Below are 15,663 nucleotides of genomic sequence, written 5' to 3' on the forward strand. Positions count from 1 at the left end.
CTGAGGTTTAAGGTAGAAGTAACCAGAACTGAGAAGGGCATCTGGCAGGAACTTTTGCCAGGAAGCCTCCTCCCAGGTAACCATCCACACCCCAAACAGGACCACCCTGTGACGACAGGCTCCTTTGGCGACCAGGAGGAAACCGGTGAAGGTGTTTTTCCCCTGCCTCTGCAAGATGGCATCTGCACACAGGGCTGGGCCCAGGCCGCACCCCTCCCTGCAGTTCTCGGAAAACTGGTGACTCTTTCTCATGTGACCCTCAGCACGGAAGGTCGAGTATGCGGCAAGCCCAGGCTTGTTCACTGGCGCCTGCTTAGCCGAGCCCTTCTGCCAGGGAAAGATTCCGACAGCTCACTCCTCTCCAAGATCTGCCCCGTTGGTCTTGTCCTGGCAACATTTCCAGGGGTGGTTTGGGGTGGGATGAAAAAGCAGTGTGGAAAGAGGGAATCGCCTGTCAGAATGATCTAGAAAGCTGGGAGGGGTGTATGAAATCAGCCCAGTGACCCTTCCCTGCTGCTTCACAGTACCAGGCTGTGGAGTCAGCCCTTTACTTACCTGACAAGGCGCCTGGGAGAAGGGTGGCCGTAGCTGTACTGCTGCATCAGGGGCCCAAGTTGATACCTTGCTTTCCTCTACCTCTGGTCTCAAAATCTCATTTACATATATCATTCCTGACTCCCAGAAACTGCCCTAGATTTGATTTTTCAAAGAGGAGGAGGAAGGAGAATCAGCAATACACAAAGCATAGACTTTTCCATCACAAAGAGAGATAAGACTCCTTTGTACCCTTGTGTCTGGAGCTGCCCCAGCCACCTACTGGGTTTTCTTTTTTTTTTTTCTTTTTCTTTTTTTCTTTTTTTAAAAGATGACCGGTAAGGGGATCTTAACCCTTGACTTGGTGTTGTCAGCACCACGCTCACCCATTGAGCCAACCGGCCATCCCTATATGGGATCCGAACCCGCGGCCCTGGTGCTATCAGCCCCGCACTCTCCCGAGTGAGCCGCGGGCTGGCCCCCTACTGGGTTTTCAAGGACAAAAATGGCACGATTTCAGGGCGTCCTTGTTGAGAAGTTCTCCTGGCCTCCAAGTCCCACAGCTGGGAAAGGAATGTACTTGAGGAGAGATTAAGTTGAGGGCAGAGAACCACACAGATTTTCTGGCCTGCCTTAGGGGGCCAGGGCTGTGCCCGCAGTACATTGGACCACACGGCCCCAGTTCTGTCCTCTCCTTCTCCAAATAAGGCTAAAAATACCACCACCCTGATGGAGGACAAGGGCAGGGCGGCCAGTGCGTCAGCAGATTACCGAAGACCAAAACAAGCTGTTCCAGCAAACGGCAGTAAACAGAGGACCTTAGATCCCTGGGTGGGGCTGGGTGGTGATGGGCCTGCCCCAGATGGGAGGGTGGCCACAGTTTGCTCCTTCCTGGGCAGCTCTGGGTTGGAGGGGAAAGAAGAACAGGAAGGAGCCCCCTGGGCAACATCCGAATTCCAGGGTTGGGCACCCCCCCCCATCTTCCAAGCCCTTTCTCAGGGCCATGCCACTTGAGATCACCCGTCTCCCCAGTGACCGGCCTCCTCATCTTGTTCTGAAGCCAGCTCAGCTCTGTTGTTTTGAAACATATTGATGGTGCTTCAGGTTTACACAAAGGGCAGGACGATGACAGTGTTGCTGCTGTCCGTTGAGAATGTGCCAGAACTCCTGCCCCCATCTGCCAAGAGCTCAGTTCCAGAGCTGTGGCCTCCTGAGTCACCTTGGGCTCCTCACTTTCCAGAGACCCCTGGCCTGGACCCTTTCCCTGTGAGCCCCAAGGCCCCTCAGCTCAGGGCCTGGGTCAGGAAACTGCACAGTCACTATGTGCTGGCGGGAAGCCTCGCCTCGCAGCAGCCGCGCAGGAAAAAAACCCGGGCCCCCACCCCCAGCCCCAACCGGCCTCTTCCTGTGTGGCCCTGGCCTACTCAGCCGCCACCTCTTAAGTGACTGTGGGCAATTCCTTACCATCTCCCAGGCTTGCTTTCCCCATTCTGTGTGCCCCTCCTTGCCCTAACATTTCATAGTTCTGACGAATGTTGTTTTGCCTGGAACGTTCTTCACTCAGTGGCTTCCTGGCCACCCCCTCTCAGTTCTTTCAGTCGTCTGCCCCAAGGTCACTTCTCAGAGAGTCCCCTGACTGTGGCTCTAAAAGCCCCCCACCCCTGACTTGATCTCCTCGAAGGAGGGGTTTCTGTCTTGTCCTGGATCTCTTTCCCCCGCAGAGTCCTAGGCACATAGGAGATCTCAGTAAATGTGTGACTACATGGTTTATGTTTTGTGGAGGTCACTGACCACTGTGAGGCTCTGGGTGAATATTTGTGGACTGACTGAAGGAAGGAAGTGTGTTTCCAGGTCAGCTGCAGCTCTGCAAATGCCCAGATCTGTGGGCCTGTGCAGCCCTGGGCTCCCAGGTCAGGAGTCAAGGACAAAGAGGTGGACTGGGAATGCCTGGGGTGGGCAAAGGGAACTAGGGTACCTCTTGGCCAAGTGTTGTCAGAAGGCATTTGAGGGAGAGGGCAGTGGAGGGTGGAGACCCCCCAGTCCTGGTTTTAGAAAGCCAGGGAGTAGGTGCACCAGCCCGTCCGCATTTTATGCCCTCATTTTCTTGGCCCACGTGGCCCAGGAAGCAGGTAGCCAGAGGGAACAGAGGGGGAGAGGGCTTCTCAGCTTTTGACCCTTGTCTCTCCTGGGGGTGTAGGGTCTGTTTGCACTTGGTCCCTGATGCCCCTTTCTTGCCACTGCCAGGGCAGATCCAACAGGCTTCCTCCTAGGGCCAGGCCTCAGGCTGGGCCTCCCAGGAACCAACTCTGATGGTGTTGGTCTCCTTCATCCGGATTCCCAGGACTCCCTGTTCCCTGGCATGTGCCCCCCACCCCCTCTTGAGCACTTGGCCTTTTGCCCACTCTCATAGGCCCTTGGTTTGGTGCCCAATCCTTCCAAACACACCCACTTTCCTGAGCCCTGCCCAAGCAGCCTCCCTGCAGAACACCCTGTCTGCCCTCCTCTTCCAACCCCTGTGCTGGCTTGTGGTCACCCGCATCTCCTGCAGCCCCTGATCCTAACTATCACAGCACTCAGCAGGTGGCCCCCATTCGCACCCCGAGCTCCCTGTGCTGAGCACAGGAAAGCCTGTGGGATGAGCGGCCTGGTCCCACAAGCCTTGCCTCCCTCACACTGCCCTATGCCTCCAGCAGCCCCCAGACCTCCTTTGCCCCACTGTTGCTGACTAAGCAAATCCCAACTTTCCTGACCCCACACTTTGGCCTGTGCCCACCTTTCTAGCCTTGTCCCCAAGCCCTCCCACCAGGAATCTTGGGCCAGCTCCCAGGGGGCAGGGAGCTGGGCCAGGTGCTGACGTCTTGTCATCTCCCATCCATGGTTTGCAAAGCCCCCAAGAACCCCCTTCCTTCCCCAGGGCCTGCCAGCAGCCCCATTTCCACTAGGGTCCCTGCTAACTGGAATATCTTCAGCCTGGGCCTTGCTGAACACTGGTTGTTTAGAGTGTCCTTGAACCTCTGAAGGAGACTTTTCTGCTCCAACGCCCCTAGTCTGACTGTCACTTATGAACAAGTCCACACATGGCACCGGGGCTCATGTGGGCAAAGTAGAAATCCTCTGGAGGCTGCTGACTGTGATGTTGCAGGGAAGACCTGTACTCTCACTGGCTCAGAGAGTGTCAGCAGTCACTGCTACCCTCACCAAAAAAATGACAAGGTTAGATGGGCAGGAGACACAGAGGTCATAGGGAAGAGCTGAGCCTATTCTTATTCTCCCTGTTGCAAACTATGTCAAATAGCTTAAAATAGCTGGAAGGCTCAGTATGTGTGGGGGATGGGAGGTGCTGGGAGTGGGGCCCAGGGCAGCTGGGAAAGAGAAAGGGGCTGGGCAGAGGCCAGGGACAGTCAGCTCCTGTGGGCTGGGGGTGGAGCAGGAGCGAGATGACTAGTCCCAGGGTGTGCCCACCCCATCTCCTGGGTTTCTCCAAATAGCCCTAGTTTTAAATATTTTGACTAAATTGTCATTTAATAGAAAAACAAAATAATTCCAAAGCAGAATCTGTTTCTGGGAACTGGATCCTGATCTTTGGAAGACTTGGGTCCCATCACCAAGCTGGAGAATCCAGGGGCCCCCCATATCTGGTGTACTTGGAGGTCTGGGACCCCTCATCATGGACCCAGAGGCAGGAGGAAGGTTGGGGCAGTCAGGAGCCAGGGCACCCACTCTGAGAGGGGATGGGCATGCAGCGCCTAGCCCACTCCCTAGATTCTATCCCAGCACGACCACAGTTCCAGGCTGTCTGGATCGGGTGGGTGGTGCTAGAGTCACCTCCGTAGCTGAGCAGGAGGAAAGGGTGGGCTCAGCTGCCCCCTGCTGGCCCAAACTGGACCGGCAATCTGTGGGCAGTGACCATGGCTGCACCTCAACCTGCTGTCAGCCACTGGGGACGAGAAGGTCACCCACTTGGGACCAGATTTGCTGCTTGAAACTGAAGTCTTGAGAGCCAGGCCCAGCCCTATCCCTGCATTCTGGGTGAAGCTGGGTAATCCACCTGCCTTCTCTGAAATGTGGGGTGGATTTGGACAGGGAGAAAGTGCCAGGTGGCTCTAAAAGGTCATCCAGCCAGGGAGGACAAGCAGAGAGAATCTGTCCCAAGGTCGAGGTCTGTACTTCCCTAGGGTCAGGGCTGTCAGTGTCCCTCAGGCTCAAGGTCACAGCCAGGTGTTACAACACCAAGGTAAGTGGTTTGGATCTCCATACTGGCAAGCTTCCCCCAAAAAAGTCCCAGCCAGGCTTTGCTTGGCTGCCCTGCCCCACCCCATGCCCTCTAACTTGGCTCCACTTCTCTCTCTCCTACTGAGCCTGTCAGGCACCTTGTGTAGGAAGCCTTCTTTGATCATAGGTCCTCTTCCCTGTCTATTGCCAGTTTCTTTATCTTTTTTGGGGTGTGACCAGCTCATCTGTCAGGGGCATCGTGTATGCAAAGTGTCTGGTTATCCCGGTCATTTGTGTTCCCATCTCCAGTGTCCCCTGAAAAGCTGATGAGATTCTGAGCTGACACACTCTTGGGCAATTCGGTTGCTAATCTTGCAACCCCGTGCATGGGGAGCAGCTAGAACTCCTCGGAGGCCCCTGGCATGCTCACCCCAGCCCTCTCCTTCCTAGCTTCCTGTGTCCCTTGAGCCTTTGTCTTTTCACACAGTGTGACAGCTTCCTGGGTGGCCCTGCTACAGCTTTTCTGAATCCAGAAGGGTCTCTGGCCTCCTGTGGGTCTCTCAATATGCTGGCATTCTGCTGGACGGTGACAGCACGAGGCCCTCAACGATGGGTCTGGGCTGGCCACTTGCTGGGCTGGAGTTGTGGCGGCAGCTGCCTGTGCCCAGCTAGCCTACGGTTGGGAAGACCTGCAGGAGTGTCCCAGATGCTGCTGAAAGTGGTGGAGAATAGCCCAGAAATGCCCCACTCTCAGAAGAGACAATGGGGGCCAGCCCGGTGGTGTACTTAGTAGAGTGCAGCGCTTGGGAGTGTGGCGGCGCTCCCACCGAGGGTTCAGATCCCATATAGAGACCTGTCCACTCACTGGTTGAGCGCGGTGCGGGCGCTACACCGAGGGTTGCGATCCTGTTGCCAGTCACGGTACAGGCGTGACACTGAGGGTTGCGATCCCATTACCGGTCACGAAAAAAAGACAAAAAGAAAAAAAGAAGAGACAATGGGATTGCATGTGTTAACTGTTCCGGTCACTTCTGTTACCTGAGTTCTGAAAAGTTAGGGAGTGTCTGGGGACAAGGTCATTGAAGACCTTGTCCTACCGCACAGACTCCCTGGGCAGTCTCAAAAGGGCCTCTTCTGGCCTGAGGGGCCTTTGGAGCCAGGTGCTGGCTGAGCCAGGCAGTGTGTACCAGGTTGGCAGGGGTAAGCCACTCCTACTGCTCCATGCAACCCAGGGCAGCTGGTATTTTAAAATAACAGCCTCTGATGCATTAAAAAGCCCAAAAGAAGACCAAGACAGTAAACCTCAGGGTGATATTATGGGTTGAATTGTGTCCCACTCAAAAAAATGTTGAAAAAAAAAGGTTGAAATCCTAACCTCAGAATGTGACCTTATTTGGAAATAGGGTTGTTGCAGTTGTAATTAGTTAAGGTGAGGTCATAGTGGAGTAGGGTAGGCCTCTAATCTAACATAACCGGTGTCCGTACAAGGAGACAGCCGTGGGAAGACAAGAAACACACACGCTGAGAACATCACATGAAGGTGCAGGCGGAGGTTGCGTTTATGCAGCTGTAAGCCAAGGAACACCAGAGATGGCCAGCAAGGCACCAGAAGCTAGTGGCAGGCAAGGAAGGATTCCCCTGCGGGTTTCAGAGGGAACATGGGGCCCTGCCCACACCTTAATTTTGGACTTCTAAACTCCAGTACTGTGTGGGCAAGGAATGGGTAAAGGGCCAAGTGTATACTATTGAATATAATAATTCTGATATGAGCATCACATATTGCGTGTGGGTGTTGATGTTCAACCCTGTACCCCACAAATATGTATAATCAACTTTGTTACAATAAAAATAAAAATAAAAAACTCCAGAACTGCAAGACAATTGATTTGCTTATTTTTAAAAAAGAGGTGCAAGGGCCGGCCTGGTGGCGCACTGGAGAGTGCGCCGCTTGGGAGTGCGGCGGGAGGGTTCGGATCCCATGTGGTGACCGGTTCCCGCTCACTGGCTGAGCGTGGCGCGGGTGCAACACTGAGGGTTGTGATCCCGTACAGGTCAGTAAAAAAAAAAAAAAAAGAGGTGCAAAAACTGTTTTATTTCATTATTAGCCAAGTACCTTTAAAAAGATAATTGTACAAGGCATCTCATGAAAAATGATTTCTGTTGTTTTAAGCCACCCAGTTTGTGGTACTTTGTTTATGGCAGCCCTAGGACACCAAGGCAGGTAGGAAGAAAATGACCTCTGGATCACAATGGGTCTTAAGAACAAGAGAGTGAACGAGTCTGATGTAATCACATATGGATGCAGCCATCACAGGCTGCAGGTGCCTTCACTTCTGTCACCCAATGTCACCCACAACCCCCTGGAGCAGGGGTAATTGCCACCACTACACAGATGAAACCAGGGCTCACAGAGCTGACTTCTGGCCCCACAGTGGCACGACCACCTCCCTGCCTCTGCAAGTCCAGGTGCCTGCCTCCCATGTGCAGATGTGCACAAAACAACTGCATCCTTGGGGGTGCAAGAACTTGCCACTCTTGAGCTCTCACTGCCAGCCAGGCTCCAAGGCATCACCTCACGTCCCCCCATAACCTGAAGAAGTACAGACCTTTACCATCCCCATTTTAGAGATGTGGAAATGGAGGCCCAGAAAGATGATGTAACTTGCCCACGGCCACAGAGCAAGGGGAGGGAGAAGGTTGTATAAGGAATCAGGTCTTGGCCCTGCAGGGTGAGAATGATCTGTCCGGGAGGACATGGGAGGGAGAGGGAATGTGGGATGGGGAAGTGTGAGGAGGCCAAGGCAGGGAGGGGGCTGAAGGATGCCGAGACTTTCCAAAGGGAGAGGAACCTGATTGAGCAAAGGTCCTGAGGCAGGAAATTGCAGGGTGTGTTCTACAAACAAGTGGAGCCACTATGTCTGGTGGGCAGAGGCCAATCCAGGACTTGAGAAACATCATTTTAGGGGCCTTGTTTAAGAAAATTATTTTAAAAATCTTACTTTGCCAATTTTATAAAACCATTTAACACATTATTAGACCCTCCCAGGGCTTTGGAAGGGGCGGACCATGAAGCTTGGGCTTCATTCATTCCAGGTGGGCCAGCGTCTGGGCAGGCAGGTGTCCCAGGGGGCAGGAGGGGTGGAGCTTATGTTGCTGACAACCTGCTCAGAGCCTGGATTTGGACTGGTGCCGCCTCACAAGGGTGACTAAACCAGGGCCCTGGTGACAGGTACCTTGGTGGTGGGGAGGCAGGAGAAAACACCCCATGACATGCCAGTACACAGCCTGCAAGAGGAGAGTGCCTCAGGGACCAGGAAGCCAAGTCTCAGGGGACCAGGAAGAGGGCACCAAAGCTGGCTCCCCACCGAGATCTGGTTCCCAGTGGGTCTCCCTCCTCCAGTCCCCTCTTTGGCCATCTCAAGGGGGCCTGGAATTGGGATCATGGGCTCCATACCCTCGTTGTCCTGAGGCCTCACCCGAGCACCCAGCCTCTCCCAGCTCATTTGCTGGGTCCCCCAGCAGGCCACATGTGGTTGCTACTAGGGGCTGGCTGACTGGTCACTACCTGAGCTGAGCAGTGAAGGACAAACTGGATGCAGGAGAACCAGGGCGGGGGCCCAGTGCCCTCGCCTTATGCCCCTGTGGGGTAGATGCAGATAGAGCACCAAGGTCCTTCCATGGGGACGACTTGTTGAACATCAAGGTCCTTCTTGCTGACGACTGAAATGGTGAGCATGTGTGTGCTGGGGACACATTCTGAACTTAGGCCATGAAACAACTGGAGACCAAGAGGTGGAGACTGGATGGCAGTCTTGGGCGGGTGGCTCCCCTGGTAAAGTGGGCTGCAGAAGGGCTGGCCTGGAGCAGTGGCTCCTCCATGGCCCTGTGAGGGGGTCCCCGAGTCAGCCGTGGAGCCTGAGACTTCACGGGGACAGGCAGCCCTTCCTGCTCACTGGCCTCAGGGCCGGGTGCCCAGCCCAGTGCAGGGAGCATGACAAGGCCTGAGGGACACAGAGCAGCGAAGAGGCTGGTGTGGTGGGTCTGGAGCACCAAGCAGGGGAGGGCAGAGACAGAAGGGTGGTCGGGAGGCAGAATAATGCCCCGAGATGTCTCTGCCTCAATCGCGGAGCCTGAATATGCCAGGTTATGGCAAAGGGCAATCGAAGTTGCTCATCGGCTCCCCTAAAGATGATCCTGGACTACCCAAACTGGACCAGTGTAGTGGTCACAGGGTTCTTGTGGAAGAGGGTACAGAAGAGTCAGAGAAAGACGTGAGGACGGAAGGAGGTCCGAGTGAGTGATGGGAGGACTCCACTCACCTTACTAGCTCCCAAGAGAAGGAAGGAGCCAGGAGCCAAGGGATGTGGCAGCTTCTAGAAGCTGAAAAAAGAAACGGATTCACCCCTAGAGCCTCAGAAAGGAGGGCAGCTCTACCCACACCTTGTGCTCACCATTGAGACCCTCATCAGACTTCCGACCTACAGACGTGACACAATGAGTGTGTGCTGGTCTAAGCCACTAAGGTGTGGTCATTTGTTACAGCAGTGATGGGAAACTGACAGGGTGGCTCCAGGCCCACCAGGCCCAGGCTGTGGCGCTCCCTTACCCATGTGTGAGGGGCCTGTGCCATTGCAGGCCCCGGCTGCTCATGTGGCCCCAGTTATCCTCCCAGCTGCCAGGCACAGTGCTTTGAGATGACGAAAGAAGCTAAGGCCTACCCAGCACCTGGTCTACGCCAGACCCCCTGGTCTATACCTGACCACCCCATGAGGCAGGTTACTATTATTACTCCTGAGTCAGTATCTCATGTAAGTGATGTGGTCACTGCATCACGCCGCCCTGGCCAGGCAGAGGACAAGGTACCGCTCCCTGTCACGGACGCCCAAGACAAGCCCTAGTCCCGGGACCACACTCCCAAGGGGACACATGGCTGGCTCCTCCCATCACAGAAACATTCATAGTGTGAACCCCAAACCCCAAATGGTGCTCATGCTACAGGGACAAAGCTGTGCCATCACTGCTGCTGCGGCTTCCTGTGAAGCCCACAGCGGGCCTGGTGCTGTCTCTTCCCTCCGTACTGTGAGAACATACTGCCTCCTGGCCAGGCCGGGACACAAGGTGCCCTTAGGGAGGGCACAAGAATCTGCAGAGCGACCCCCTTGATTCCCACAGGACCCCTAGAGCCCCTCCTGGACCGGCTAACTCGGCTGGGAGTCCCTGCCAAGCCACTCAGATGAGGAAACCACTTCTCCATCAGCATTCAGCTTGGCCAGCCCGAGAGCTGCACTCCTGCACACATACTGAATAAAAACCAAATGCATAGCCTGTAGTCAACTCCTAGGCTGTAATGAAGACACCCTCCTTATTTCATATCATAAGCCACCCAACAGTCTGCTAGAAACGGATTTTATTATTAGTAAGTCACATGATACAAAAGAACATTCAAAGGGCATTTGATAAAACGCTGCTCTGTCCCAAAGGGCAGGAAGAAAAGGTTAAGGCACAATGGATGCTTAGAAAACAGAGAAAGAGACTTAAGAGCAGAAACACGTCATTTGTGTACATATAAACACACACCCAACCACACCCACACGCCCCAGCAGATAAGAATTCACCAGGAATCAAAACAGTCAGTGGGACAGAGATAACCAGAGGGCTGGAGCCACCAGAACCAGCTGGGCAGCTCGGAGAGGTTAAGTGACTCCAGGAGTGGGGACAAGATGTGGCAGCTGATATTGTCCTATGGCTGGGACATCTCTCACCTATTCTTTGCACCTATTTATTATGACAAATGACAAAGTCCTTGTTGCTGGAAGGCAAGCCCACCTCAAAACATCTGGAGTGTTCAGAAGTTGCCAAAGGGAGGAGGGATGAATGGGCTCTCACATTCGGAGTACAAGAGGTTCCCGTTTCCTCTCCCCCGGTTTTCCCCTGGGAAGGGAAACAGAGCGAGCCCTGTGCTGAGCCGGGCTGCCTCTTCTGCGGGAGCGCCGGGAAGCACCCGGGAGCCATGGACCCTCCGCAGAGGGGCCCAGGGGCTGGGAAAACTCTCCTCTCCGGGGGGCCCCAGCTCATCTGGGAAAACACATAGAACCTCCGTTGCCAGGAGGGCAAAGCTGGAGAAAAGCCAAAGCAATCACCCCCATCAAAACCTCCTTTCCAACGTCCCTGAGAGAGAAGAGACCGTCTTGTGTCACCGGGCATTTCCCCGAGCACGGGCTGGCCCCCAGGGAAACCTGTAGCCCTTCTCAGCAGCTCTGAGGTTAATGAGGGCATTTCATGGAGTTTCCCCACAGTTCACGGGCTTCGTGGATCCAAAGCAGATGAAAAAATACAGAAACTAAAACCTGAGGACCCAGAACACTGGGAGGAAAGGGCAGGCCTGGGCGGTCCACTGAGGAGAGTTGCTTGGGTGCTCACAGGGGCTTTCGGGAGCTTTTCAGAGTGTGGAGTGTGTGGGTCTGGTGGGCCTGCTGGTCTGCAGGACAGCCACCTCCCAACACAGTGATGTCAACAAAGGCTAACAAAAAGGCACCTTCCTTCTGGTCAGAGTGTCTCATGCCTGCAAGGGAGACGTGAGGGTCCCCGGAGTTAGGCCCTGCCCGGCTCCCTCCAGTCCCAGTTCAGCCAGGGAACTATGGGGTGGGGAGCCCTCACCTTCTGTCTCTGCCACGGTTCAATCCAGGAGGTCCCCTCCCACCCTCCTGAGAGCAATGGCCCAGCCTGGCAGTGGGGGGGTGGAATGCCAGCAGAAGGAATGCGGGGATGTGGTCACCAACGTCCAGAGGAACACAGTGGACCTGCAGGTCCCAAGCCACCTGCCATCGGAGGCACTTCAGAGCAGGGGACACCATCTATCTTGAGATGGGCACAAAGGCAAGTCTCTGGGTGGGAGGGGCCAGCCGGGACCTGATCAGCTGGTCCTGAGACAGCAGCTGGGCCCAGAGTCCAGGGGAAGAGAGCGCAGGCTGCAATAGGGCTGCTGTGGAAGCCCTGGCCAGCTCTGCACAGCCCAGGCATCATCCCAGGTACAGAAGTCACTTCTCCGTGGTCTGAAATACCTGCAGACCCTGAGCAGCCGAGGCAGCCCTCCTCCCCTCTGTGCATAACCCTTGAGACTAGCACAGCCTGGCCACTGCCCCTCAAGGAGGACAGTGCTGGGCCAGTCCCAGGGGCCCCACGTATCACCCTCCGCCCGGTGCTGCCACCCTCAGCCCTGCTCTAGGCTGTCGGTGGGCTGTACCACAGTGTAGGTCCCCTGGCCCATGGAGAGCTGCCGGCTGAAGAAGGATGTGGTGCGCTTGGGTTTCACCCGCTTGATGCCCTTGCCTGTGGGGGAACAAGAGGGACATGCTGAGGAGGGGCTCTCCCCAGGTGAGGCAGCCCAGGCCCCAGGAAGCCGGGTTCTAGCTGCAATGGGATGGCTCCTTCCGGAGTCTGTTCAGACCAAGCCCCCACAAATCAGAGGCAGTGGGTTTGCATCTGGTACTGGGCCAGCTGTGATGTCTGAGGAGCTTCTGCTAAAGCTTGGTCAAGAACAGACCAAAGAAACAAAATACCTGCAACACATACAATTGACTAAAGGTGTGCCTTGGTAGCATAAAAAGAATTCTTACATGCTAAAAATACCAAGCCATTTGTTACAACACCAAGGTCAACGGTTCCAACCGGCCATCCAAAAAAAAAAAGGAAAAAACCCAAAAATAAGCCAGATGATCAAGGTCAGCATCTATAGTCACAACTCATATTGATATGCACCTTTGCTATGATGTGATAAAATGGCACTTCACGTCTGTGGTCTTCTCCCCAAAAACTCAAAACCCCTGTCTAATCATGAGAGAAATATCAGACAAATTCCAGTAGAGGGCCGTCCTCCAAGATACCCGGCCAGGACTCTTTAAAACTGTCAAGGTCATCGAAAACACGGAAAGTCTGCAAAACTATTACAGCCAACAAAAGCCTAAAGAGATGTGACAACTAAATGCAGCATGGCGTCCTGGATGGGATCCTGAGACAGAAGGACATTAGATAAACACTAAAGAAATCTGAATAAAGTATAAACTTTAGTTAATGGTAGTGTATCAGATCAGATCATTAATTAACAAATGTACCATATTAATGTAAGATGTGAATATAAAAAAAAAATCAAGCAACTAGGGCTGGCCAGTTGCTCTGTCAGAACACCATGTTATAACACCAAAGGTCAAGCGTTCGGATCCTGCATTGGCCAGCCACCAAAAAGAAAAAGAAAAACAAAAATAAAACAACAACAACAAAATCAACAAAAGAAAAATGCACAAAAGAAATTAACAATAATTCATGGAAGGAAATATAAATATGATCAAACACCTGAAAATATTCCAACTAAGTTCTCTGTCAGAACGGTCGGACCCATTCACTGTGGGTGAGGAGGGTGCAAAAGGGAGATGCCGCCTTCTCTGCTGGGAGGGGTATATGTGGGCACAAGCTCTTTGCAAGATGGCAGGTGTCAGAGAAGCCTTAAAATGTGCATACCCTTTGACCCAGCAAGTCCATTTCTAGGAATTTATCCTGAAGAAACAGTTCAGATTCCAAGTAAGGATTTAGCTATAGGTATGCTGTTTATAATATCTAAAAACTGGAAATAACTACAACAGTGGTAAAGAAATAAAGGAAAAGTTTGCTTTTTCTGATTATAAAAATTGGGCTGTCTGGTTGGTTAGCTCACTTGGTTAGAACATAGTGCTAATAACACCAAGGTAAAGGGTTTGGATCCCTGTACCAGCCAGCTGCCAAAATAAAAAAATATTTAAAAAATAATAGGGGCTGGCCAGTTATCTCACTGGTTAGAGCACAGCCTTATAACACCAAGGTCTTAGGTTCAGATCCTCATACAGTCAGCCACTAAAAAAAGATAGTCATAACTGTCGGGGCCAGCCCGGTGGCGCACTGCTATAGTGCACCGCTTGGGAGTGTGGTGGCGCTCCTGCCGAGGGTTCGGATCCCACATACAGACCGGTTCCCGCTCACTGGCTGAGCGAGGCGCGGGAGCAACACCGAGGGTTGCGATCCCGTTGCCGGTCCCGGTCCGGTGCGGGGGCAACACTGAGGGTTGCGATCTGTTGCCGGACATGGAAAAAAGACAAAAAAAAGGAAAAAAAAAAAAAAAAGATAGTCATTGGGGGAAAAAAAAAAAAAGAAAGAAAAAAAGATTTATTTATTTATTTATTTGGTGACTGGTTGGTGCAGGAATCTGAATCCACGACCTTGGTGTTATAAGGTCATGCTCTAACCAACTGAGCTACCTGGACAGCCCTTGTAAAAAATTTAAGTGCTACAAAGAAAAAAGAAGTCACAGTAATTTGATTGCCACAGTTGGGGTCTCTCTTACCTAATTTTTTTTCATTATGTGATTGTTTTCTACTTAGTATTATTTTGTAAAAATCTTGCCATTTAAGTGTGGATCTCTTAAGCATTAAAAAGCCCTTTTTGGGGCCGGCCCGGTGGCGCACTGGATAGTGCGCCGCTTGGGAAGCGTGGCGGCGCTCCCGCCGAGGGTTCGGATCCCACATACAGACCGGCCGCTCACTGGCTGAGCGAGGTGCGGGCGCAACACCGAGGGTTGCGATCCCGTTTCCGGTCCCGGTCCGGTACGGGTGCGACACTGAGGGTTGCGATCCGTTGCCGGTCACGAAAAAAGACAAAAAAAAAAAAAAAGGAAAAAAGCCCTTTTTATTTTGGAATGATTCTAGATTTACAGAGAAGCTGTGGATAGTACAGATAGTTCCTGCGCATCCTCATCTAGCTTCTCCTAACGTTAGCATCTTTGTAACCACGTCAAAGCTAAAAAACGAACACTGGTACAATCTTATCAACTGGATTATGTATTACAGACTTTTGGATTTCATCAGGTTTCCCACAAATGTCCTCTGTTCCAGGATCCAATCCAAGATACCACACTGCATTTAGGGTACTGCATTCTACCAGCTGCACTGAATTCCCCAGGGTGTGGACCCATCATTTATCTACCCACACCTTTAACAAGAGGCAGTGGGGAGTTTCCAGTTTTTCATATTCTGGATGCTACCATGGTGAACACATCTGTGGAGGCAGCAGTGAGAAGGGACAGAGGAGAGCTCCTGGCCAGGCCGACCAGGGGAAGGACAACCCCATGTATCTGCAATTGCTCTACAGCGCCCCATCCCCAGAGCTCGTGTGCACGCGTGTGTGTGTGCATGTGTGTGGGCCTGTGCACGACAGGGTGTGGCTCACCGTCCTCCACGTAGTCGATGGTGGAGAGATGCTGGATGCGGCTGCACACCACGCTGCCCTGCCTCCGCAGCTTCGGGCGCTGGGTGGGCGGTGGCAAGGAGCCAGGGGCTGCAGGGTGCCCCGAGCCACTCTCCTGGGGGGCCGCAGGCTCGGCGGCCTGGCTCAGCTCTATGCAGTACTCAATGAGGCTGCTCATCAGCTCGGCCTGGGGAAGAGAGGCAGTGTGAGGTCTGCAGGGCGGCGGCCCCTTGCTGTCCAGGCCCACTGCTGGCCCCTGCCCGTTGTGGGGAGGCAGATGTGGGATGAGCACCGTTCATGAGAAAGGACAGCGGATGAGGCAGGGTCTGTGGACCAGGAGGCGGGGGAGGCATCCCACATGGGGTGACGTCAGAGGCGAGTCCTGGTGGAAGAGCAGGGGTTCCTAGTCCTGGGAGGTGTGGTGGGAAAGACAGAACACTCTTGACAGAGGGCCCAGCCCGGGAAGGCTGGCTGCATGGGCTGGAGCAGGTGGGGGAAGGCAGGCCAGCTGCTGCAGAGGACGCGGGAGGGAGCAGCCAGGGGTGTTTCTGGGCTGAAGACATCTCCATGTGCTGGATGGAGAACCACAGCAGGCCACAAGGAAGCGGGTGGGGATGTCACTGAGGGCTGGGGGGGGGGGGGGGGCCC

At 53.7% G+C, this 15,663-nt stretch overlaps 1 protein-coding gene across 1 annotated transcript in view; it reads right to left on the reverse strand.

Moving 5' to 3' along the window:
* Nucleotides 1–11,956: 11,956 nt before the first annotated feature.
* Nucleotides 11,957–15,663, reverse strand: part of FRMD8 (FERM domain containing 8) — a 22,901-nt gene continuing 19,194 nt past the window's right edge. Inside the window, exons 10-11 of the mRNA XM_008583340.1 lie at nt 14,998–15,202; nt 11,957–12,075 (exon numbers count right to left, since the gene is read on the reverse strand). Coding sequence (XP_008581562.1) covers nt 11,957–12,075; nt 14,998–15,202 — 324 coding nt within the window. The remainder of the gene's footprint in view (nt 12,076–14,997; nt 15,203–15,663) is intronic.

The sequence above is a fragment of the Galeopterus variegatus genome, unplaced genomic scaffold (assembly GCF_000696425.1).
Source record: "Galeopterus variegatus unplaced genomic scaffold, G_variegatus-3.0.2 Scaffold2889, whole genome shotgun sequence".
NCBI classification, from domain to species: Eukaryota; Metazoa; Chordata; class Mammalia; order Dermoptera; family Cynocephalidae; genus Galeopterus; species Galeopterus variegatus.